The 24,087-nt window shown below is 52.6% G+C and overlaps 2 protein-coding genes across 7 annotated transcripts in view; one reads left to right on the top strand and one right to left on the bottom strand.

Moving 5' to 3' along the window:
• LOC310751719 (uncharacterized protein) overlaps positions 1-24,087 on the bottom strand; it is a 950,206-nt gene that overhangs the window by 477,937 nt on the left and 448,182 nt on the right. The window lies entirely within an intron of this gene.
• ARHGEF11 (Rho guanine nucleotide exchange factor 11) overlaps positions 1-24,087 on the top strand; it is a 62,374-nt gene that overhangs the window by 17,454 nt on the left and 20,833 nt on the right. For 3 of the 6 annotated variants that reach the window (XM_083590937.1, XM_083590934.1, XM_083590933.1), the window contains exons 2-24: positions 1,706-1,738; positions 3,759-3,850; positions 4,089-4,187; positions 4,749-4,798; positions 5,234-5,291; positions 6,488-6,666; positions 6,776-6,847; positions 8,436-8,555; positions 9,739-9,790; positions 10,566-10,642; positions 10,757-10,894; positions 11,587-11,661; positions 12,558-12,659; positions 14,472-14,570; positions 14,727-14,769; positions 16,420-16,516; positions 17,962-18,084; positions 19,532-19,555; positions 21,431-21,572; positions 21,687-21,783; positions 21,997-22,026; positions 23,288-23,414; positions 23,500-23,679. In XM_083590937.1, the coding sequence (XP_083447063.1) occupies positions 1,706-1,738; positions 3,759-3,850; positions 4,089-4,187; positions 4,749-4,798; positions 5,234-5,291; positions 6,488-6,666; positions 6,776-6,847; positions 8,436-8,555; positions 9,739-9,790; positions 10,566-10,642; positions 10,757-10,894; positions 11,587-11,661; positions 12,558-12,659; positions 14,472-14,570; positions 14,727-14,769; positions 16,420-16,516; positions 17,962-18,084; positions 19,532-19,555; positions 21,431-21,572; positions 21,687-21,783; positions 21,997-22,026; positions 23,288-23,414; positions 23,500-23,679 (2,109 nt within the window). The remainder of the gene's footprint in view (positions 1-1,705; positions 1,739-3,758; positions 3,851-4,088; positions 4,188-4,748; positions 4,799-5,233; positions 5,292-6,487; positions 6,667-6,775; positions 6,848-8,435; positions 8,556-9,738; positions 9,791-10,565; positions 10,643-10,756; positions 10,895-11,586; positions 11,662-12,557; positions 12,660-14,471; positions 14,571-14,726; positions 14,770-16,419; positions 16,517-17,961; positions 18,085-19,531; positions 19,556-21,430; positions 21,573-21,686; positions 21,784-21,996; positions 22,027-23,287; positions 23,415-23,499; positions 23,680-24,087) is intronic. The other 3 variants (XM_083590936.1, XM_083590938.1, XM_083590935.1) reach the window with 2 other exon arrangements.

Genomic DNA, 24,087 nt, shown 5'->3' with positions numbered 1-24,087 from the left:
CGAGCTGCTTTGCAGCGTTTCATGCCTGATCTTGCAGAGATCTTGCCCAGTGGACAGAAGTAGCAATTAGAAAAATGGTGTGTTGAGCTGCCTTAAACATCCCCCCCACAAATCTTTACACCGTAGACATGTGTGGTTACTTCAGCACTGGAATAAACAACAGCTGCGGATCTTGGTTTTGCAGGGACCTAACTGTATGTTGTGTTAATTGAGTGTCGGGAAACAGTAAGGGTGTGTGTGTGTGTGTGTGTGTGTGTGTGTGAGAGAGAGAGAGAGAGAGAGAGAGAAGTGCAAACAAGGAACCTGCACATGTTCAGAGGCATTTTGGCTGTCAGTCTGGTTTTAAATACAGTGGTACCTTGGTTTTTTGTTGTTGTTTAGTCGTTTAGTCGTGTCCGACTCTTCGTGACCCCCTGGACCAGAGCACGCCAGGCACTCCTGTCTTCCACTGCCTCCCTCATGCTGGTAGCTTTGAGAACACTGTCCCACCATCTCGTCCTCTGTCGTCCCCTTCTCTTTACCAACATCAGGGTCTTTTCCAGGGAGTCTTCTCTTCTCATGAGGTGGCCAAAGTCTTGGAGCCTCAGCTTCAGGATCTGTCCTTCCAGTGAGCACTCAGGGCTGATTTCCTTTCAGAAATCAGTCCATGGGAGAGTCCATGGGACTCTCAAGAGTCTCCTCCAGCACCAGAATTCAAAAGCATCCATTCTTTGGCGATCAGCCTTCTTTATGGTCCAGCTCTCACTTCCATCCATCACTACTGGGAAAACCAGAGCTTTAACTATACGGACCTTTGTTGGCAAGGTGATGTCTCTGCTTTTTAAGATGCTGTCTAGGTTTGTCATTGCTTTTCTCCCAAGAAGCAGGCGTCTTTTAATTTCGTGACTGCTGTCACCATCTGCAGTGATGTACCTTGGTTTAAGAACAGCTTATTTTATGAACAGCTTGGATTAAGAACGCTGCAAACCCGGAAGAAGGTGTTTTGGTCTGTGAACTTTACCTTGGAATAAGAACATTTTGCTTCCTGTTGAGTGCGTTCCATTTGTAAATTGAGTCTCCTGCTGCTATGGGAAAGCACGCCTTGGTTTAAGAACACTTTGCTTTAAGAACGGACTTCAGTTCGTAAACCAAGGTATCACTATAGTTTGTTAATTTCTTTGTAAAGGGAGCATTTCCCTTACAGCAGGGCTTGGAGGGGCATTTGTGGCCCTTGGTACCCTCTCTCTCTGGCCCTCAGGACTCTCCCTAAGCCACGCCTCTAACTATCCTTGCTTTGCGCCCTCCTTGGGTGTTTTGCCTCGCCTGAATTGTGACCTTGAGCTCTCCTAATGCTTCTTGCTGGCCTGGATGGAGTGTGGTTGTGAGTGTGTGTAGAAAATAGGCTACTCCACACAGGTACAATTTAAATGCATTGCTATGCCTCTGGCCCTTCCCACTGCTGCCATACGGCCCTTGGAAAATGGCCCAGAAAGAACTGCGACCCCCAGGCTGGAAAAGGAGCTTTTCCTTAAAGCAAAGGGATTGGGGCCTTTGAGCCTGGTGTCCTGGAAGCTGCTGTGTTTTGTGGTTCTTGTGGCCTTTTCATGTCTACATCTCCTTTCTTTCTCTCTCTCTGTTTCCCTCACGCTCTCCTCTGGCCTTGCCTGGTCTCTCTGCCAACCCGTGTCTTTGGTGTCAATTTCTGTCTTCCCCTCCTTTGCAACAGACCAGCCAGTAAAAAGCACCCTCACCTGCCCAGGTAAGATGGGAGCAGCTGGGATGCAGAACGATTTGGGGCAGGGATGGGGGCAACTGGCTGGGCTCCCAGCTCCCATCAGACCCTCTCCAATGGTCAGGGGTGAGGATGATGGGAGATGGACTTCCAGCAACATCTGGGTCGGCCACAGATGTTCCCTCCTCCCTGCTTTACGATGTGTAGCAACTGTGTGTGTTATTATTATTATTAAACATCATCTCTGTGTGTGGCCTGATGTTTTTGGCTGTCTCATACGACCCCCTGAAAGCCCAATATTTGACTTGAGGTGTGAGTCTCTCTCTCTCTCTTCCCTAAAGTGACCTCTTGACCATCAGTTACGCAGATCTCGGAGCATGCATTTAGCAATTGGCTTCATTTGACTAGATGTGTATTTCCCCCCAGAGCTCAGCAGGTATTGGCAGTTTGGAATGGGGAGACAGAGTTGGGGCCAGAAGTGGCTTTGAAGAAGGGGTGCCCTTGATGATGAGGAGGACCTCGGTTGCCATGTTCTTTTTCGGACAGGGTTGTGGAAGCTGCGACCCCTGCCCCATGCGCCTGGGATCCCAACTCCCACCAGCCCCTGCAGCCCATGTGCCTGGCGGGAGGGCCAGTGGGCAGAACACCTGCTTTGCATGCAGAAGGTCCCAGGCTCAGTCCCAGGTGGGGCTGGGAGATACCCTGGGAGGCCATGGCCAGTCCAGGTAGACAGTCCTGAGCTTGATGGAGCAATAGCCTCTGCATAAGGCAGCTTTCTCTCTTCCAACGGTTGGCGAACGATGAGGCTGTCGGGCGCTGGAGTCCAACAACGTGGGAAGGGGGCTGTTTATGATCCTAGCTCTGGGGGTCTTTGGGGAGCAACTGAAGTGGGCAGGTGCAGTGGTCCCAGCCCAGCAGCAGGGTCCTTTGGCCATGGTTTTAAATCCACCAGCACAGAGCTGATGAGAGGGGAGCAATCGCCAGACATAACTCTTCCACTGTTGTCTGTTTTTGTCTGTCTCTCCACCCATCGCTGCTTTGTCTTGTGTCCTTTCATCAGTCCCATTGCAGCCTGGTAAGATGTCAGACGTTCCTCTTGCTGTGTGTGTGTGTGTTTATGTGTGTGTGTGTGCGCGTTTAATGTGGCTGCTTGCATGCCCTTCCCCTCCTCCTGCTCATGTTGTCACACGTTCATGGCTCCTTGACCCCTCCACCACTGGCTGTCCATGTAAAACCACCAGGAATGGCGTCCCTCAGAAGTGTGCGTGTGTCTGGTTGCCCCTTCCGCTTTCCACTGGTCTTTGAAGTCCGCTGCATTGCATCAGCTCCCTGTGGGGGTTGGCCATGGATGCTGGGGCGGCCTTGGTTGTCCCTGGGGCCAGGCCTGGCCAGGCCAGAGGCAGAAAACAGCAGGGAAGGGCAGCCATGGGTCACAGGAGGTCAGAGGGAAAGCAGAGGTTGAAGGTGACCATCCCTCAGCTGGTTGCCTTGGTGGCCATTCCAAATGGCCCCACGTGGCTCAGAAACCTCATAAAGGACCAGGAAGCCTCAGCTGCCTTGCGATGGCCTGGCTGGTGATCTCAAGGCTCTGTGGGCCAGCCTGAGGGCATCTTGAACCTCCTTGTATCTTGGGGTACCCACTTCCATCTTCTGCTCTTGGGGCAGCACTGAGAGGAGAAGCGTCGGCCCCAGCGATGAAAACCTCACGGTCCCCATTTCCACATGGGCTGGCGCAATTCCTGCAGCGTTGAGGAGAGCTTAGTGCTGAATTTAAGGGAGCAGGGGTTCTGCCAAGGAGGAGCAGGATCTGCTTATTACAAAGTACTAGGTTCCTGTTTGTCTCACGTGTCCCTCAGCCGAGGTATATACAATGGGTCAGAAGTGGCCTGTTGCAACCGTGGCCAGCCAGATGTGGACTGCAACTCCCACCAGCCCAAAACATCTGTTGGGCGCTCTGTTGGCAGTCGCTGGCTTGCTGCAACCCACTCTCTGTTGCTTTGCTCCTTCTCTCAGTCCCTTCCTTCTCTCTCTCTCTCTCTCTCTGCAGGTTGAGCAGCCTGTCTTCCCTGGGCGACTCGGCTCCAGAGCGGCGCTCTCCTGGCCACCGCCGTCAGCCATCCGACTCCAGCGAAACAACAGGTGAGCCCTTTTTTCTCCCGGGGGAGAGGCAGGAAGAAGGGCAGCAGCAGCGAGGGGCTCCCTGGTCGCCCTTGGCTGCTTCTCAGAGCTGCGCCAAATCAAGTCCGTTCCCCCGGGAAGCCTTTCGGTGCCACGCTTGGTGCCACGGCTCTTGAGCAGGCGGGCTCTTGCCTGAACTTGGTGGAGGAACAGCATAATAAGCCTTGGTCTTCTGTTTTCCTCTTCTTCCTCCTCCAAGGTTTGGTCCAGCGTTGCGTCATTATCCAGAAAGACCAGCATGGCTTTGGCTTCACCGTCAGTGGGGACAGGATCGTCTTGGTGCAATCTGTACGGCCAGGTGAGCAGTGTGGGGAGTTGGGGGGGGGCTTTGGGCCCTGGCCTCTGCTCATATGTCCCTGTCTCCTTCCCCTGCCTCAACCCTCCACAGAAACAGGAACTGAATTTTACTTGGAAAGTGAGCTGGCAGCCTCTGCCACTTCCCATCTGCAACATGGGGGCAATCATGTTGTTCTACCTTAAAGGACTGGTGTAAGGACTGCAACATAACAGCCCGGTTTGAACATAACACTCCTGGCTCCACAGCGCATGGTTTTATAAGCTAGGAATCATTATCACACCTGTACACGCAGCCCTCTCTTCACACAGCGGCTTCAGTGCTTTGAACCTCTCCTGTTCAAAACCACAGTTTCTTTTTTCATCTGGAAGAGGGAACTATGGTTTAATGTCCATTTTAGAGCCAGGATCATGAACTCAAATCCAGCTGCGGTTTTAAGATCCCGGCTAGCAAAATAAACTCCCAAAAGAGGGGGGGACACACACAAACCTGCAGATTATTTATGGCATAATCTCAAAAGTCTGTCTGTCTCCTGTGTCGTGTTTTGTGCTGCTGTTTCCACAGGGGGTGCCGCTATGAAGGCCGGCGTTCAGGAGGGTGACCGGATTGTCAAAGTGAGTAGTTCTGAACTTACCCAGGTAGAAAAACAACCCCTTCTGCCAGGCTTCTGAGCACCTCCCTCGCCCTTGGGCAAGCGTCCCTTCCTAAAAATTACTGCCCCAGGAAAAGTCTGCACCTCATTTGCTCCCTGTCCTTCCTCCAAGGAGCTGAAGGCGGTGTCTGTTCTGTCTGAATCCCGTTCCTTCCCCTCACAACTACACCAGCCCGAGGTCGTCCAGCAAGGGTTGCGATGGATGAGCAGGGATTTGATCCAGCTGCTTCCCAGAGAAAGCGCCAGGCTGGCTCTGAGGACATGACTGGTCTTGGGTGCCCAAGAGAAGACCGTCATCTCTCTTAGGATGCCGGGGGCATGTGGGGGTGCAGGAAGCCTGTTGTCTCTCCAGCATGACTCCTCCAGCACCCTCTGATTCCCTCTCTTCTTGTGCCAGGTGAACGGGACGATGGTGACCAACAGCTCCCACCTGGAAGTTGTGAAGCTCATAAAATGTGAGTGTGCCATGCCGGCAGGCCCTGAATTAAAGCACCGGCTTTCAGCCCTCCTGGGGAATACTGGGGGCAGTGTGTGTGTGTGTGTGTGCCCTTGGCAAGAAGGTTAGAGAAACTCCCCAGCAAGGGTACTGAAGACCCCTGTGGGCATCTGTGGGAATTTCTTCGGGGGACAGAAAAGGGGAACAGGCTGGTGAGAAAATGAGTGCATAGTTACACTATGGAACTCTTTGCTGCAGGAGCCAGCATTGCTTCTGAATGTTAGTTGCTGGAAACCTCAGGAGGGGAGACTGCTCTTATGCTCAGTTCCTTCTTGGGGCATCTGGTCAACCACTGTGAGAACAGAATGCTGGACTAGATGGCCCATTGGCCTGATCCGGCAGACTCTTGTTGTTGTTGTGAAACGCTTTGTTTGCACACATTTTGGCTCATATCTCAGTTCTACAGATGATAATAATAATAATAATAATAATAATAATAATAATAATAATTATTATTTTATTTATACCCCTCCCTCCCCGGTGAGAGCCAGGCTCGGGGTGGCTAACACCAGTAAAATTACAATGAAAACATAATGGCGGGGGAAAAGAAAAAAATGCCAATTTAAAATACAGGTTAAAATGCAGCCTCATTTTAAAAGTAGCCCATAGATCAAAACCATAAGGGGAGGGAAGCATAAGGGTCAGACCGAGTCCAAACAAAAGGCCAGGCGGAACAGCTCCGTCTTGCAGGCCCTGCGGAAAGATGTCAAGTCCCACAGGGCCCTAGTCTCTTGGGACAGAGCGTTCCACCAAGTCGGGGCCAGTACTAAAAAGGCCCTGGCCCTGTTGTTGTTGTTTAGTCGTTTAGTCGTGTCCGACTCTTCGTGACCCCCTGGACCAGAGCACACCAGGCACTCCTGTCTTCCACTGTCTTCCCTGGCCCTAGTTGAGACCAGTCTAACCACCTTGCGACCTGGGACCTCCAAAGTGTTGTCATTTGTGGTCCTTAAGGTCCTCCGCGGGGCATACCAGGAGAGGTGGTCCCGTAGGTACGAGGGTCCTGTGAATGAAATCTGGGGATTATGGTTCATTTGGACTGGTGGGCATGTGCCCCCTCTCAGGGAAACGGGGACCGCCAAGTGGCTCATGTTTTTAACACAAATCTTTCTGTCTGTCTTGTCCCTTCCTGACCCGCCCCCTCACTGCTCCCCCCAGCCGGTGCTTACGTCGCCCTCACCCTCTTGGGCTCCCCTCCTGCCTCCGTGGGGTTCCTGGGCTCCCAGCAGGATGGGCACCAGCCGGGGGCTCCTCAGGTCACACCTGCGTGCCCCCCTCCGCCCCCTCCGCCGCCACTGCCTCCGCCGCAGCGCATCACGGGGCCAAAGCCACTGCAGGTATGAGAGGGGGGTCCCGTGCAGTGGGGCTGGAGGACAGTGCAGAGGCTGCAGGCAGCCTTAACTGACCTCGCTTCCTCCCCTCTCCGGCCTTTTCGAAAACTCTTAGGATCCAGAAGTCCAGAAGCACGCAACACAGATTCTCCGCAACATGCTGAGGCAGGAGGAGGCAGAGCTGCAGGTAGGAATCATAGAATCGAAGGGTTGGAGGGGCCCTCCAAAGGTCATCTACTCCAACCCTCTGCGGTGAAGGAATCACAGATGACAGATGGTCCATCCAGGGGGTGAAGCGGGGCTCTGCTGGACCAGTCATGGTGGTTTAGCTTGCCTCCTGAGCCTGGGGTCTTGCCAGCAGCAGAGCAGTTCATTGTGGTGGAATGGGACCCCCTTCCTAGTTCGCTGCACTGGGTTCTCTTGTGGAGCCATAGTGCCCTTTTGGGCTTGTAAGTGCTGGTGGGGGACGCGGGTGGCGCTGTGGGTTAAACCACAGAGCCTAGGACTTGCCGATCAGAAGGTCGGCGGTTCGAATCCCCGCGACGGGGTGAGCTCCTGTTGCTCAGTCCCTGCTTCTGCCAACTTAGGAGTTCGAAAGCAAGTGCAAGTAGATAAATAGGTACCGCTCCGGCAGGAAGGTAAATGGCGTTTCCGTGCACTGCTCTGGTTTGCCAGAAGCGGCTTAGTCCTGCTGGCCACATGACCCGGAAGCTGTACGCCGGCTCCCTTGACCAATAAAGCGAGATGAGCGCCGCAACCCCAGAGTCGGCCACGACTGGACCTAACGGTCAGGGGTCCCTTGACCTTTAAGTGCTTGTGGGGTGGTGGGATACAGGCAGGAGTGAGGCCTCTGGGTGTTGCTGGATTCCCTGACCATTGGCCATCCTGGCTGGAAGTTGGAGCCCCACTACTTGCCTGATCTCCCCCCGTTTGAAGCCAGCAGCCAACCCATGTTGCTGTTTCTCTTGCTGCCACCCTCTTGCAAATTTGAGGGGTTTTCTGTCCCTGTGCAGAAACTGGCCCCTGCCCTCCTTGTCTCAACCAATTCTAACAACTGGGATGGCGGCCATCAGTTTTTTGAAGTGATGATTGTGGCACTTGCCTTCCTAGGTGTGTGACATCATACTGGGTTCATAAGGAAAGGCTTAACTAATTGTAAAATGACTAACCAATGGGAACCCAAGGGGCAGAGTTAACTGTGTAGAAGGTTTAAGCACAGAGGTTTTTTGGGAGTTAGAGTTGTTGAGAAGTCAGTCTGGAGTTAGAGAAGAGACAGAGAGGATAAGTCTGTGGGTTGGGCTAGTCTGGTGTGAGAAAATTTGTTAAGAGGAGTCAATCAAACAGTTGAGATAACCAGTCAGAAGATATTAGGAAGGTATAGGCCAGTAAAGAAACTAAAGTTAAGATACTGTCAGGAATATAATCTGAGAAACCATAAGCTCGTTAATGTTTGTAAAATAAAGTTGTTGTTTTTTAGTTCACTTCTAACAACTATCTGGACTCAGTGTTTTACCAGAGAGTAAGGGGTTGGTGGCAGGTGGGAAGCGAGCACAGTGGTGGCACAGGGATCAATAGACTGTTAAACGTCTGGGGACCCTGTGTGATCGCCACAATGATCTTGGCCAATGCTTTACGTTTTGCTATCCCTTTGCAAAATCTACTGGACAGCCTTGGCTCCCTGTCTGGGGGGGGGGGGGGGGCGGGGGGCACCAGTTGGATCTCTCTTTTGAAAAAGCAGCATGTAATCTTGGTACCTGCCTTCCACCCTGGAGCAGCGTTGCTACGAAGCCTACAATCGGAATCCGGCTTCCCTGATCGAGGAGCAGATTGAGGGTGCTCGCCGGAGAGTCAATCAGCTGCAGCACAAGATCCGCCAAGAGACAGGAGGGTTTCTGGTGAGTGAGTGGCTGTGGGGGTGGGCGCTGTGTTGAGGAGGGGGCAGCGTGGAGCGTCGGCTGCAGTGAGGATGGGTGAAGGTTGTGACAGGTTGAGCCTGGCGATGCTCAGTGGACAGTGGAAGTTGGTGCCGTTTGCCAAGGATGTGAGAGTTCCTGTGCCGAACACGGAGCGCGCCATGCTCCATCCAAACAGAGCGGGGTGCAGGGCTCCTGTTGTGGGCGGCTGCCAGCCACACTCTCCTCCATCCCATTCTCCTCTCCCACCTAGAGCCCGGTTTTTCTCCCCCAAATTTCAGTTGGCATTCTGCAGCCGCAGAACAAATATGATCAGTCCCCAGCGGGGAATGCATCTTGCCACATCAGGTTTTTGACCCTTCTAAAGTAATTATTCTATAATGATGATGATGATGATGATGATGATGATAATTAATAAATTTATTTATATCCTGCCCAGCTGGCTGGTCTTCCCCAGCCACTCTGGGCGGCTTCCAACAAAACATTAAAATACCGTAATGCATCAAACATTAAAAGCTTCCCTGAACAGGGCTGCCTTCAGATGTCTTCTAAACGTCTGGTAGTTGTTTATCTCTTTGACATCTGGTGGGAGGACATTCCACAGGGCGGGTGCCACTACCGAGAAGGCCCTCTGCCTGGTTCCCTGTAACTTGGCTTCTCGCAGGGAGGGAACTGCCAGAAGGCCCTCGGATCTGGACCTCAGTGTCTGGGCAGAACGATGGGGGTGGAGTTGCTCCTTCAGGTCTACTGGGCCTTTGAGGCCGTTTAGGGCTTTCAAGGTCAGCACCAACACTTTGAATTGTGCTCGGAAACGTCCTGGGAGCCAATGCAGGTCTTTCTAAAATAATTTTGACATGCCTGGGGAGAGTGTCACTCTTGCTCTCAGGTCTTGGTTGTGGGCCTCCCAATTGGGGCATCTGGTCAGCCACCCTGAGGACAGCTGGCCTGATCCAGCAGCAGCCAGCCCTTCTTATGTTCAGAAGCAGTCTAGGTTCTGTGGGGCATTTGGCCACTGTGAGGCCAGGAACCGGCTGTGCCCCCTTTGGAAGGCCAGGCCCTTCCGATCGTCTCAGGATTGATCCCGGTGTTGCTTTTCTCCATCTTCCCACCGTTCTTACAGGGAGGGTCAGTCTGGTGCTGAGCTCTCAACCTCTTTCCCTTTCAGGATTCTACCACCCGGCCCTTCAGTGACTTCAGCAGCTCCCGAGTCACCGATGGTGAGTTGTTCTGTGGGGCTGGATGCCAGGGCCAGGCAGCCTCTGCCCCCCCTCCTTCCAAGCAGCAAAGGAGGCTCCCACTGATTTGTGGGCCTTGTTTTCAGAAACGGCGTGTGTTTGTGTGTGTCAAGGGAGTCGGGGCTAGCTGAGCTTTCTCCCTTGTTTGCTGTTCTACAACATTTAGGGAACATAATGGAAAAAACAAATTCCCTGTGCATAGAAGTGGGCAATATTCATTTGCACATTTTCTTTATCCCACTCTTCAACCCAACACACACACGCACACACACACAAAAAACTCTCCAGAACAGCTTACGGACAAGACTGCCTGTCTCTGCCCCGCTTCAGGCTTGCAATATAAAAAGACTCAGCACCAAAGGAAAATGGGATTAGGAGGGAGGAGGAAATAAGCAAAGTCATGTGCTCATTGTTGGTTGAAAGTTCCTTCTGGGATGGAAGCGGTTTGAGGAGGAGGAGGCCCCAGGTGCAGAGGCAGTCTGTCTCGATTTCTAGGTTCTTAAGGAACTGTGTTGACAGGATGCTGGACTAGATCATAGAATCACAGAATTCTAGAGTTGGAAAGGGACCCCAGGGGTCATTTAGTCCAACCCACTTTGACATGATTCACCAGCGGCCAGGCTCTCCTTATGTTCTGGTATGTCCTTGAATCTCTCCTGCCAAATACTGACAGTTTGGAGGCCCCACCCCAAGTTTTCTTAGTTTCTGCCAGGGCTCTTAACTGTGTCGTCATCGTCCCCCCTTCTGCATTCTCCAGGGCGCCTCTCCTTGGACTCTCAGGACGGTGACAGTGGCATGGACTCTGGCACAGAGCGGTTCCCCTCCGTCAGCGAGGCAAGTGCGGAAGGGGGTGCTTGGGGTTCTGCTTCCTTGGGCCGGTAATGAAAGTGGGGTGTGTGTGTGTGTGTGTGTGTGGTCTCAGTAACGCAATTTCTCTTCCTGGAGCAGATCTCCCTGAACCGGAATTCGGTCCTGTCCGACCCCGGCTTGGACAGCCCCCACACCTCCCCAGTCATCACCTCCAGAATGTTCCAGCACCATCGGCGCCAGGGCTCAGACACTCCATTCTCCCCCTCCGCAGAACAGGTGAGGGTCCGGACTTCCTGCCCCCCCCACACTTCCCCATTTTTAAAAGCACCCCTTGAAAAATTACCCCTGCCTCTCTTGCTTTTCTGAGCCTCTTGAGCAGGGGCCAGCAAACTTTTTCAGCGGGGGCCAGTCCACTATCCCTTGTGGGGGGCCAGACTGTATTTTTTGGGGGGAAATGAACGAATTCCTATGGCCCACAAATAACCCAGAGATGCATTTTAAATAAAAGGACACATTCTACTCATGTAAAAACACGCCGATTTCCAGACTGTCCACGGGACAGATTGAGAAGGCGATTGGGCTGGATCCGGCCCCCGGGCCTTAGGTTGCCTACCCTTGCCCTTGAGCTTCCCAAGCCTTTAGCTGGGATTTTGATTCTCACCCACCCCATGACCACAAGGTGGGTAGGAACTTTCATTTCTTTGTTGGGGTATTATTCTGGGTGGTTTTTTCCCTTTCCCTTTTCAGATTTCTAACAGCAGTAGTGAATACAGACCTTACCCATCAGAGACCATTAAATAGACATATAATAACACTAGCTTGCTCTCCTTCTGAAACTTCCATTTTAGATAATGAAGCCGAGACATAACTATTCTCAGCTTCTCCCCCCCCCCAAAAAAGCCCAACAACTTGTGGGTCTTACTCTGCAGTTTGTGATGTGTCTCACCCTGATAAATGACCTTTTGCAGGGCTCGGATCGGACGCTGAGGCCGCTCATCATTGGTCCAGAGGAAGATTACGACCCGGGATACTTCAACAATGAGGTAGTAACACCATCACTGCCTCACCCATCCTTCCTTGGTGGTGGGGGTGGGGGCGGTAACAGGCCTTCTAATAGTAGAGTAGGATGGGGTTTGCTGGTTGGCCAAGGCATCTCCTATTCAGAATTTTAAAATATTACTATTATTACTAATTTTATTAGCTTCCAGGTGCAAAATGCCTCTAGGAAACTTACATACACTATGTAAAGACATTTGTCAGGTTTAAGAATACAGTACCTCTCTAAGGCTACCCACCATGTCAGATTGTAACCCCTCAAAAGCCCTGGAGAATCTGCATGTCTGAATGGGACGCTGATAGGATACGCCTTCTCAGTGGTGGCACCCGCCCTGTGGAATGCCGTCCCACCAGATGTCAAAGAGAACAACAACTACCAGACTTTTACAAGACATCTGAAGGCAGCCCTGTTTAGGGAGGCTTTTAATGTTTAATAGACTATTGTATTTTAATATTTTGTTGGAAGCCGCCCAGAGTGGCTGGGGAAGCCCAGCCAGGTGGGCGGGGTATAAATAAAAAATTATTATGATTATTATTGGTCTGATGGGATGTTAAGGTATGTGCCAGGAGGACCTCCCTGGGCAGAGATTGAGGGGAGAGGGCGCAGCAGGAAAGGCCAACATCTGGATCTCAGCCAGAGGCAGAGTACAGAGAAGGGCCTGATGATGATGATGATGATGATGATGATGATGATGGACAGAGTCCGGGCCGCCCATTAGGTATTGGAGGTCCTGAGCAATCAAGGGCTTTGCAGGACCAAAACAAGCACTTTGAGGTGGACCCTGGACCATAGAGGCAGTCCGTGTGGCCCCTGTGCCGGGCTCCGTGTTGTCGTCTGGCAACCACTGAGCGTGTTTCTTCTTCTTCTCTCTCCTCCCCGCAGTGTGACTCCCTCTTCCAGGATTTAGGGAGGCTGAAGACACGGCTGGCGCACCTGGGCGTCTTCTTGCGCTACATCTTCTCTCAGGCTGACCCGAGTCCTCTGGTAGGATCCAAAGGGGGCTCCTTCCTTCCTTTTACCCTTTGCCATTCCCAAGGCAAGGGCCCAGTGGGAAGAGATGCAGGGAACATGCCACTGGGCAGTCTGGGCCGCTGCATGGAGATGGGGGGGTCAGGGATGTGCCGGGAAGGCGGGAGGGAGTCTGCTGGTGCTTGTGCCAGACTTTTTGCACCCAGCCTGTGTGCCCAAGCACAGGCGCAGCAGCAGGAAGGAAGGCAAGAAGGTAGCTAGATTTCTGCCAGCTTTTTCCCACAGGCATGAAGACCCAGGTGCTTGTCTTTCAAAGCAAAGCCGGTCAAAATCAGGCCCCTGGTGTCCTGCATGCCAGGCATTGGGTACCACAGGGCAAATGAACCTATGTGTGGAATACGCTGGTTTATTACCGGGTCCTCGCCATGGGATCACATTCACCCGGTGCTATACCAGCTGCACTGGCTCCCGGTGGAGCACAGGATCAGGTTTAAGGTGCTGGTCTTAACCTTTAAAGCCCTATATGGGTTAGGACCCTCGTATCTACGAGACTGCCTCTCCTGGTATGTCCCACGGAGGACCTTATGGTCGTCAAACAAAAACATCTTGGAGATCCTGGGCCACAGGGAGGTTAGGCTGGCCTCAACCAGAGCCAGGTCTTTTTCAGCTGTGGCCCCGATCTGGTGGAACGCTCTGTCACAAGAGACTAGGGCCCTGTGGGACTTGACATCTTTCCGCAGGGCCTGCAAGACAGAGCTGTTCCACCAGGCCTTTGGTCAAGGCACATTCTGACCCCCTCCTATGGCAATCCTCACAGAACTCTACTCAATGGTTGCCATTAATTTGATTTGAATTTGAAACGATTTTAGAATGCTGTGCTACTTTTATTGTTGTTAGCCGCTCTGAGCCCGGCTTCGGCTGGGGAGGGCAGGATATATTATTATTATTATTATTATTATTATTATTATTATTATTATTATTATTATTATTTGAAAACCCTCTGAATCAGAGGAGCTGCTCTTGGCATGAAGATTGGGGGCTGATGGTCAGCCAAGCAGTTTTCTAGTTGTGTGCCTTAAGCCTGTGTATTTTATAATGTGTACGTTCAAATTAAGATATTCCCAGCCCTCGCTTTTGCCTTAGACTTGGAGATAACTTTCTTTCTCGCATTACAAAGAGACCAAAGTGTCTTGTGAGCAGGATTCAGTCCCCCTAAGAAGGAGGATGGAGACCCCAGAGAACCAGTGCTGGCCACAGACTTGGTAGATGGCAGCTTTCTGTCTTCCCCTCCAAATCGGTTCTTTATTTAGAGCCATGAGGACTGCAGCCTTCATTTCTGGAGGCTCGGTGGTGGGGCACACGCAGAACATCCCAGGCCCAAGCCCTGACTTCGCCGGGTCAGGGCTACCCCTCCCTGAGAGCCACGGCTGCCAGTCAGTGTCGACAGTACTGACCTAGATGGGCCGTAGGTCTGACCCAGCAGAAAGCAGCCTCTCCGTAATTCTTGCAGCCCGTGAAATGCGCTTTGCTGTGGTTGCCACAGTTAGTTCCTGCTCGTGCGAGAATTGTGAAACACGCCCGCAATCCCACCTCCGTTTCCAGCCAGGCAAGACGCCCCCATTTATCCTGGACTGGGCATGGTGTCTTCCCTGTGGGCTCCCACGGAAACTCCATACCGGGGACGCCCTGCCAGGCCTACTTCCTCCCTCCCCCCTCACCCCCCCCCTTTTCGGCTCTCTTGTGGGCATTTCTTCACCCTCTCCGTTCCCTCTCACCCTGATGCGTGTTTTTTCTCCTCTTCCTTCCTCCTCTCTCTCTCCTCGGCAGCTGCTGTACTTGTGCGCAGATGTTTGCCAGCAGATGAGCCCCAAGGAAGCCCGGGGACTCGGGAAGGACATTTGGAACATCTTCCTGGAAAAAACCGCGGTGAGCGATTGGGGGGGGGGGCAGCCCAGGGGCTTCCTCACTCCCCCCACCCCCGGCCATATCACGTACCAGGTTCCACTGGTGTTGTGGGGTGTGAGAGGCCTCCGGAGGCCGGTGCTGGTGGGTCAACGCTGTCTTTTTCTTTCCCTTCCTCAGCCTCTGAGAGTCAAGGTCTCCGATCAGTTGTTGGCTGAGATAGGTGAGTTTGACCTCATGAGTAGAAGGGCTGTTGTGACCCTTTAAGGATTAGAAATCTCGGAGCAGAGACATGTAGGCTTGGAGGGAATTTCCTTCTCTCCCCGTGTGCTCCTTGAGTCAGTCTTGCCATGGGCAAACAGATCAGCCCCAAAAACAGTCTGAAAGGTCACTGGCCCAGAAGGGCCTTGAAAACAAGCTGGGCTTTGCCTTCACAAAACAAATGAAATATCGTGAAAATCCCTGAAACGAGAAGTACCTTATTTTTTGCTTTATAAGACTCACTTTTCCCCTCCTAAAAAGTAAGGGGAAATGTGTGTGCGTCTTACGGAGCGAATGCAGGCTGCACATCTATCCCAGAAGCCAGAACAGCAAGAGGGATTGCTGCTTTCACTGCGCAGCGATCCCTCTTACTGTTCTGGCTTCTGAGTTTCAGAATATTTTTTTGCTTGTTTTCCTCCTCCAAAAACTAGGTGAGTCTTGTGGTCTGGTGTGTCTTATAGAGTGAAAAATACGGTAATCGACTAGAAATATTATCTTATAGAAATAAACTAAATAGGTTTTCCTATTTTTTCCTTAAAGTTTTTTATTATTTAGTTTATTTCTATAAGCTAATATTTCTAGTTGATTACTTCTGGCTTCAGGGATTTTCACGTTCTTTCATTTGTTTTGTGTAATTTCTCGGTTCTGTGACTGTCTTCTTTCCATGGGCTTCGCCTTCACAGCCGGAGGCAGCGATTCTTCTTCTACCCCATTTCTGGAAACCTCAGGAGACCAGAGAGTGCTCTTACACTCGGGTCATGCTTGAGGGTTTTGGGGGCATCTAGTCGGCCAAAGCGAGAACAGGACTGGACGGGCCACTGGCCCGATTCAGGAACAGAGTTCTTCCTATGTTACGTTCTTACTTGGGTGCTGCTGTTGTGCTCAGGACCTGCTGAGCATCCGGCTGGCCACTGTGAGGATAGGATGCTGGGATACCGTATTTTTCACCCCATAGGGCGCACCGGACCATAGGGCGCACCTAGTTTTTAGGGGGGGAAATAAAGAAAAAAAATATTTTCCCCCCTCCCAGCCCCCAGAACAGGTCCAGGAGCGGCGGCAAGATTGCACGCAACCTTGCCGCCGCTCCCAGAGCTTGTGGGGCTTGGGACGGGGGAAGCCTGAGCTTCCCCAGCCCCCAGAACAGGCTGCTATCCGCAAGCCTTCGGAGCCCAAAGGCTTGCGGAGAGTTGCCTGAAGCCTGGAGAGCGAGAGGGCTCAGTGCGCACCGACCCCTCTTGCTCTCCAGGCTTCAGCAAAAGCCTGCATTCACTCCATAGGACGCACACACATTTCCCCTTCATTTTTGGAGGGGGAAAAGTGCGTCCTACAGGGCGAAAAATACGGTAGATGGCCCCCCTGTGGATCAGCAGGCTCTTGTGTTCTTGGAGGCCGTAGAACGGGTGGGGGAGCACCTGTGGACTCCCACCTCCCATCACCATCAGCCAAGGCTGTTGGGTGTCAAGTCCAGCAGCACCTGGAGGGTCAGAGATGTTCCTCCCTGCTGTGAAGTCTCCTTCCTCCTGTCTATAGAAGCCTCCAGGCCTCCCCCTTGTCGCACCTTCATTAGACTTATTTTTCTCTCCCTTGCCCCCCCAATCCATGGCTCCTCCAGACTCCTGCCTGCGGAATGGGGAGGATGTCCGAAGCATTTTCCTAGAGGCCCAGGAGGCCGTCATGCCCGAGATCCAGGAGCAGATCCAGGATTACAGGTGAGCTCAGATCCCCCAGTGCCTTGCCTGGCTGCAGCTGCAAAAGTACTGTGTAGGGGAAATTGGAGGTGGCAGAGGTGAAGGGATTGCGGGTAGCGAGCCCCAAGGCCTGGGGGGCAGAACTAACACACGCTGTATCAGAAGGGAATCAGGGGGCTCCTCCAGGGAAGTAGTTTATTCAACGTTCGGCCTGATTCGCTTGCCCAAGGCTTACATGGCGGAGGTGAGATTTTCAGGGTTAGGTCTTTCCTGAGCATTTGTTTGGATTGGTTTACAGGGCAGTTTTGAGGCAATGAGCATTCATCCCGGGGTGTGTGTGTGTGTAGGTAGGTAGGTAGGTAGGTAGGTAGGTAGGTTGGTGGTTATACATCTTCCCATTAGCCATTTATCATCACACACTTATCTATGCCTTTCCCTGTTACTTTCCAAATCACGAAAATAGAATTCCTACAAAGTGCATTTGTGTGCTGATTGATTCATTTAATCTGTAGAGGAGCGGCAAGGATCCTAATTGCTAAAAACTGGAAAAAAGAAACTGTGCCAACAAAAAAGGAATGGCAAGACAAACTGTTAGAGTATATTTAACTGGCTAGATTAACAGAGGCAGTTAGAGATCACACTAGACAAGAGTTTCAAAAAGCATGGGGGAAATGCAGAGAATACTTCCCAAAACAGTGCCCTAAAACACACACCTGGACTTGTTTCGATTAATGTCTGCAGGAGACTTTGCGGATATTTAAGTTATAATTAGAAAAATCTTAATAATTATTCCTAAAGGAAACAGCTTATAAGAAGTAAATAAGGCGGCCAGATACAGGATAAAGGAAGTCTTTTATTGGGTTGTTTGTATTGTTGTATGTTATGCTTATTGTATGTTATGTTCACGTTTAATGAGGTTGGATTTCTGTATTGGGGGTGGGGTGGGGGGTTTATGTTATGTTGTAAATAAAATTTCCATTTTTTTAAAAAAATAATAATAATCTTTAGTCTTCAGCTCACTTGTTTAATCCACTGCTCCAGTTTTGATGGGATTTTGTGTGTCTTATGTGAATCCCTTAGTTGGTACCCACTTCCACCTGCAATAGAACAGAAGAAAGTTTTGTTTCGGGGTGGATGCTCCCTCGTGCAAGCAGGGATCCCAGAGGACAGGAAGTTGACAGCTGTTGCTTCTAGCCAGCTGGAGCTGTTTTAAAAAGCAAACCTGTTCAGCAAATGTTCCCCTTCTGTGCTTTAAAAGAGAGCCAAAATGGAATGAAACAGCCTCATCTCAGGTGTCACGTTGCTTTCCACTGGGTCACTTGACTTTCCTTCTAGATCTTCTAAGCCACCTTGAGTTCTGGGGAAATTGGGTCGGGGGCAGGTTAGGTGGGATACAGAGCTATGAATGAAAGATCAGAGCGAGGAGTGTCTTCATCCTGCCCTGGGACTCCTCTCTGGCCTTGCAGGACCAAGCGCACGATGGGCCTGGGAAGCTTGTACGGGGAGAACGACTTGATGGACCTTGACGGAGACCCCCAGAAGGAGCGCCAGGTGGCCGAGAAGCAGATCGCTCAGCTTGGAGACATCCTGTGAGTGTGTGTGTATAATCTGAGATTGCACACACCTGAGATGACTTTCCTGCAGCATTAATGTGTGTGTATACAGTATGTGGGGACATGGGTGGCGCTGTGGGTTAAACCACAGAGCCTAGGACTTGCCGATTGGAAGGTTGGCGGTTCGAATCCCCGCGACAGAGTGAGCTCCCTTTGCTCGGTCCCTGCTCCTGCCAACCTAGCAGTTCAAAAGCACATCAAAGTGCAAGTAGATAAATAGGTACCGCTCTGGCGGGAAGGTAAATGGCGTTTCCGTGCAATGCTCTGGTTCGCCAGAAGCGGTTCAGTCATGCTGGCCACATGACCCGGAAGCTACGCCGGCTCCCTCGGCCAATAAAGCGAGATGAGCGCTGCAACCCCAGAGTCGGCCACGACTGGACCTAATGGTCAGGGGTCCCTTTACCTTTATACAGTATGTATGTGTCAGGGGCTGACCTGGCAAGGGCTCCCCCCCACCTCCAGCCTTGCAAGGCTCCAGATATCATATAGGAACTCCTTGCCTGTTGCTCTGCTCACCATCTGCTCCTGGAGACTTTGACGGCCAGCTTCTGCTTTTCTTTAAGGACCCGTTTTTATTGCATTAATGCCAATAAAGCAGGAGGGAATCATGAAGGGTGATTGGAAGTTGTGGCTCCGAGCCAGGCCGGCTTGTTTTGCGGCTGGTGTATTGGGAGTGCCCTCAGAGAGAGAGAGAGGAGAGAGATAGCTGTTCACGGAGGAGCGATCCCACCCTGGTCGGTGGCCAAGGCCTTCCTCTAGCTGGAGAACACAAAGGGGCACAAGGAGTGACCCCTGTAATCTTGTCCGGTCTGGAGTCACCGGTGGGTTTTCTAGAGGGGCCTCCTCCAATTTGGGACACCCATAATTTCTGGGCATAGGCTGTGCTGCCACCACAGTCCCATCCTGCCTGAAGGATTGTGTATGTGGTGCTCTGCTTGAGGCTCCGTGTAACTACAGGGACAAGAAGCCCCTCTGGCTGCAGGGTGAGGGTGGGGCTGGGCCCCTCGGGAACAGGGGGCAGAGATATTCCCCCAGGGAGACTTGCCAGCAGAGGGTTATGTGCCTGTGTGTGGGTCTCAAGGTGGGAGCGATAGGGCAGTCCTGGGGGATTAAAAAACATGCCTGCCAATGGCGTGTGGAATGGTTGACCCTGTGGCTTGCAACTGATGTGCCCAGCCTCTTGCAAGCATGGCCCAGTGGTCAGTGGTGGTAATGGGAGTCCCAGCAACATCCAGAGGGAACCAGTACACAGGAAGGAGGGCGGGTTTTCAGTATAGACTAAATGGGCAAGAGAGGGTCTCCTGCCTGGACCCCCTGTGAGCCGTCTCTTGGCAGCGACTGGGCTGTAAGCAGAGGAGGAGAGGCTGTAGGAAGTGAAGATGCATCTTAACCTCCTCCTCCTTCCTTTGTCTCCTTCCTCCAGATCCAAATACGAAGAGGACAGGAGGTGAGTGTCTCCCTCGAACCTCAGCCCCCCAGGGCTACTAGGTCAGGCTGCTCAGAAGGTGGGGAGAATGCCAAGGGTCCCCTTGAGAGGCTGCCAGTGACCTGCTTTTTCCTGCTCTCTTTACGTGTCATATGGCATATTGCTTTATTTCTGGGTTTTTATCTTACATATGTGTCGTGTCAAGGGACGCGGGTGGCGCTGTGGGTTAAACCACTGAGCCTAGGACTTGCCGATCAGAAGGTCGGTGGTTCGAATCCCTGCGACAGGGTGAGCTCCCGTTGCTCGGTCCCTGCTCCTGCCAACCTAGCAGTTCGAAAGCAAGTGCAAGTAGATAAATAGGTACCACTCTGGCGGGAAGGTAAACGGCACTTCCGTGCACTGCTCTGGTTCGCCAGAAGAGGCTTAGTCTTGCTGGCCACATGACCCGGAAGCTGTACCCCGGCCCCCTCGGCCAGTAAAGCGAGATGAGCGCCGCAACCCCAGAGTCGGCCACGACTGGACCTAGTGGTCAGGGGTCCCTTTACCTTTACTATGTGTCGTGTCAGCTGCCTTGAGGCTTTATTTGGCTGAAAAGCAGCCAGGAGACACAAAGTTTAGTTAACAGGGTTTGTTTTGCAGTTTCTGGGTACCCACAGATCAGTTAGGAACCGAGCCTCTCTTGGTGTTCCTGCTGAAGTTCTTTCCGTTTATTCTTCAGTTACTCTTCAGGCGTCCCTTCCGTTCCATAGGAAGCTGCCTGCTGCTGAGTCAGGCCATTGGTCCTGTATTGTCCACACTAACTGGCAGTGACTCCGCAGAGATGCTGCCAGTGGGGACTGAACCTGCGACTTTGCTTCTGCAAAGCAGGTATTCTGCCATGGAGCTGCTATGGCTCTGTTTCTTGCTTGTGAAGTGTTTGTCCATAAATTTCCTGTTGTGCCCTTCCAGAAGGCATTGGGTGTCCTTATGGGGCAACCTTGGAAGGAGCTGCAGTTGTGCACACACACTTTTCAAAACATTGACTCGGTTTAATATTTGTAGCCCTCTATTCCAACAGCAATTGTTGAGCTCAAAGCAGCTCAACAATAACCACAATAGCATTCAAAAAAACAGACACTGCAGCCGCTACTATATCAAACGCAGTAGCATATAAATAAAGCAAATATCAAGAGCAAATGGATCAAAACAATTGATACGGTCATAGCATTTCGGAATATCGGAAAGGGTTGCTGAGCCCCAGCCCTGTGCCATCTTCTCTCTGGAAAGAGCTTTTCTCTTCTGTGGGAGGTCAGAGCCAGCCAGGGCCAGGGACAGCTCTGATGCAGCGAAGGTGACTGAGAGGGAGAGGCCGGCCAAGACCCCCTTGCTTAAAAACTGTCACACTCTTGATGTTAGGGGTCTTGCACCATTTAGTGCCCACTAGTTTGAGTTCGGGACGCGGGTGGTGCTGTGAGTTAAACCACAGAGCCTAGGACTTGCCGATCAGAAGGTCGGCGGTTCGAATCCCCGTGATGGGGTGAGCTCCCGTTGCTCGGTCCCAGCTCCTGCCAACGTAGCAGTTCGAAAGCAAGTGCAAGTAGATAAATAGGTACCACTCCAGCGGGAAGGTAAACGGTGTTTCCATGCGCTGCTCTGGTTCGCCAGAAGGGGCTTAGTCCTGCTGGCCACATGACCCAGAAGCTGTCTGCGGACAAACGCCGGCTCCCTCAGCCAGTAAAGCAAGATGAGCGCCGCAACCCCAGAGTCGGCCACGACTGGACCTAATGGTCAGGGGTCCCTTTACCTTTAGTTTGCATTCTCTCTGCTTTTCCCTCCCACTGGCCTGCGCTGCCCTGATGCCAGCAGCCTCTCCCCCCCCCCCCGTGGGGCTCAGTTGACCCCTCTCCCTCCCCGCAGCGCCCCCATGAGCTTCGCCTTGAACACCTACATGGGCCATGTGGGGATCCGTCCGCGAGAGGCACGCCCTGTCAGCGTGGTGGAGAAGTCCCAGGCACAGGAGAAAGACAAGTGGCTGCCGTTCTTCCCCAAGGCCAAGAAGGTGAGCTGGTGGTCAGGCTGGAGGGAGGGAGAGAAGGGGGTGTGTGTGTCCTGTGCCTCGCCTAATACACACTCTGTGTGTGTCTGCGTGTCTCTCTCTCTCCTGGGTCAACAGAGCAGCAGCACCAAGAAGGATAAGGACGCCATGGAGGACAAGAAGCGGAACCCCATCCTCAAGTACATTGGGAAGCCCAAAAGCTCCTCCCAGAGCAGTGAGTTCCAGGGGCAGATGAGGGCAGGGGGTGATGGTGCTGAGCACCCCCCCCCTCCTGCAGTGTGTTCTGGGGGGGTGGATTCAGCCGGGCTTCCTCCTTCCTTCCTTCCTTCCTCCTCTCCTCGCTTCTCCTCCTGCTTTTTCTGTCTTTTTCATCGGTGCAATTTTGACGTTGATTTTGACATTCCATTCTTTTTGTTTTCCTTTTCAGCATTTCATGTCCCCTTGTCCCCTGTTGAAGGTAAAAACAAAAGGAACACACACACCCCTTGCTGGTTTTTCCCCCTGACTCCCCCCTCCCAGCTCACCCCCCCCTTACCCACTCCACCGCTGCTGCTGCTGCTTAAAAAAATAAAAAATGGCGAGGAGGTATCTTTTTCCAGAAAAGGCCTTGGAAATCGTTGTTGTCACTGGTTCTGTGAGGATGGGTTGGATTTAATCGCTCAGGGTCTCCTCCCGCCCTCTTTCCCCTCCCCATGCAAAAGCCACGCTTCTGTTTCCTTGCCTAACTTCTGCGCCCAGGACAGCGCACTTTGGCTTAGTGTCGCTGCGTCCCCTCCTCTGCCATGCAGTCGTGAGGAACATGGCCTTGGCGCGGCCCTCAGAGGACCCTTTCTGCCGCGGCTTCCCCAGCGGGGTGGGAGATTGCCTGGGGAAAGGTGTGCAAACCACCCCTTGTGTTCACCCTGGGGAGACTGCGCCGCCGTCTCTCTCAGACGCACCAGAGTGGAACTGAAGGCCACCCCTTTCCCCTTCCCCTCCCATCTCCTTCAGAGCTGGTCATTCAGGTCGTGTCCCCTTGATGTCGTTCTGCTTACAGGAATGGCCCGTCTTCCCCTTTGATTTCCTGCCAACGGGTGTCTGGGGGGCCCTGGAACTGGGCTGGGCCTGAGGCCGTGGGGTTCCTCCCTTGTGGGAATCCGTAGTCCTAGGTTTCCTCTCTTAGCCTTTTCAAGTGGGGAGAGGGGTTCAGGATGGCAACCAGGTGAAGGGCAGAGTGGAGACAGGGTCCTCTCATCCCCTCGGCAGCTGTGTAGAAGTGGAGTGTGTCTGTGCAATTAAGGAGTTCCAGGCTTTTATCCAGGCAAGGCCTGCTGAGAGTGGACCAGTTGAAATGAGTGAACCCAAGTTCTTCATGTCCATTAGTTGCAGTGGGTCTACTCTGAGGAGAACTGGCATAGGATACAATCCCCCCCCCCAAAGTGCCACGCTTCAGTTCCCTCTACACCAGCGGTTCTCAACCTGTGGTCCCCAGATGTTGCTGGACTACAACTCCCATCATCCCTGAGCTCTGGCCTTGCTAGCTAGGGGTGATGGGAGTTGTAGTTCAACATCTGGGGACCCACAGGTTGAGAAAGGCTGCTCTACACAGTCATCTGCCTTGGACCTTCTTCTGGGCCAGACCCTGGTGTCTGCCCCCTCACCGCCCCCCCAGTTAAGTCTGTAGCTATGTGGGGACTGGGGGCTTCTAACGGCTCGACTTTCCCTCCCGCTCTCACCAGTTAAACCCGGGAACGTGAGGAACATCATCCAGCACTTTGAGAACAACCAGCATTATGACTCGCAGGATCCTGGCCTGCAGCGCCTCTCCACCGGCAGCTTCCCTGAGGACCTCCTGGAGTCGGACAGGTAGGAGGACGCCCAGAACGCCCAGCGAGGGGGGTGGGCGCAGGTGGGCTCCAAGTCCTCATCTGTCCTCCTTCCTCTCCCTCAGTTCCAGGTCGGAGGTCAAACTCGGCCGGTCGGAGAGCCTGAAGGGCCGGGAGGAGCTGAAGAGGTTGCGCAAAGCAGAGAACGTGCCTCGCTCCCGCAGCGACGTGGACATGGACGCTGCGGCTGAGGCCACCCGCCTCCACCAGTCGGCCTCTTCTTCTGCGTCCAGCCTCTCTGCCAGGTGAGAAGGGGGGAGCTCCTTAAGGTCTAGCGCCACCTTCTGTACTTAGTATTCCAGCACCTTGCAGAAGTTGAACGCTTTCCAGATAAATTTTGTTGTTTGCTGGGCATCTCTTTAGAAGCGGCTTATCATTGTTCCGTCTTTGAGGCTGCTGTTCTGCGCCATGTTGGGCACAGAAGTGTTAAGAACATAAGAACAGCCTGCTGGATCAGGCCAAAGTGGACCCATCCAGTCCAGCCTCTTGTTCTCACAGTGGCCAAGCAGATACCCAAAAGGGAAATCTGTAAGCAACACCCGAGTGCAAGAAGAACTCTCTCCTCCTATGGTTTGCAGTGGGGATTCAGGAGCATCGCTGCCTCTGACTGTGGAGGCAGAACAGAGCCGTCCTGGCTAGGAGCCATTGATACA

This window comes from Podarcis filfolensis (assembly GCF_964270895.1).
Source record: "Podarcis filfolensis genome assembly, chromosome: 16".
Taxonomy (NCBI): Eukaryota; Metazoa; Chordata; class Lepidosauria; order Squamata; family Lacertidae; genus Podarcis; species Podarcis filfolensis.
The sequence above is the reverse complement of the archived record's forward strand: the minus strand, read 5'-3'. Positions and strand labels throughout refer to the sequence as shown.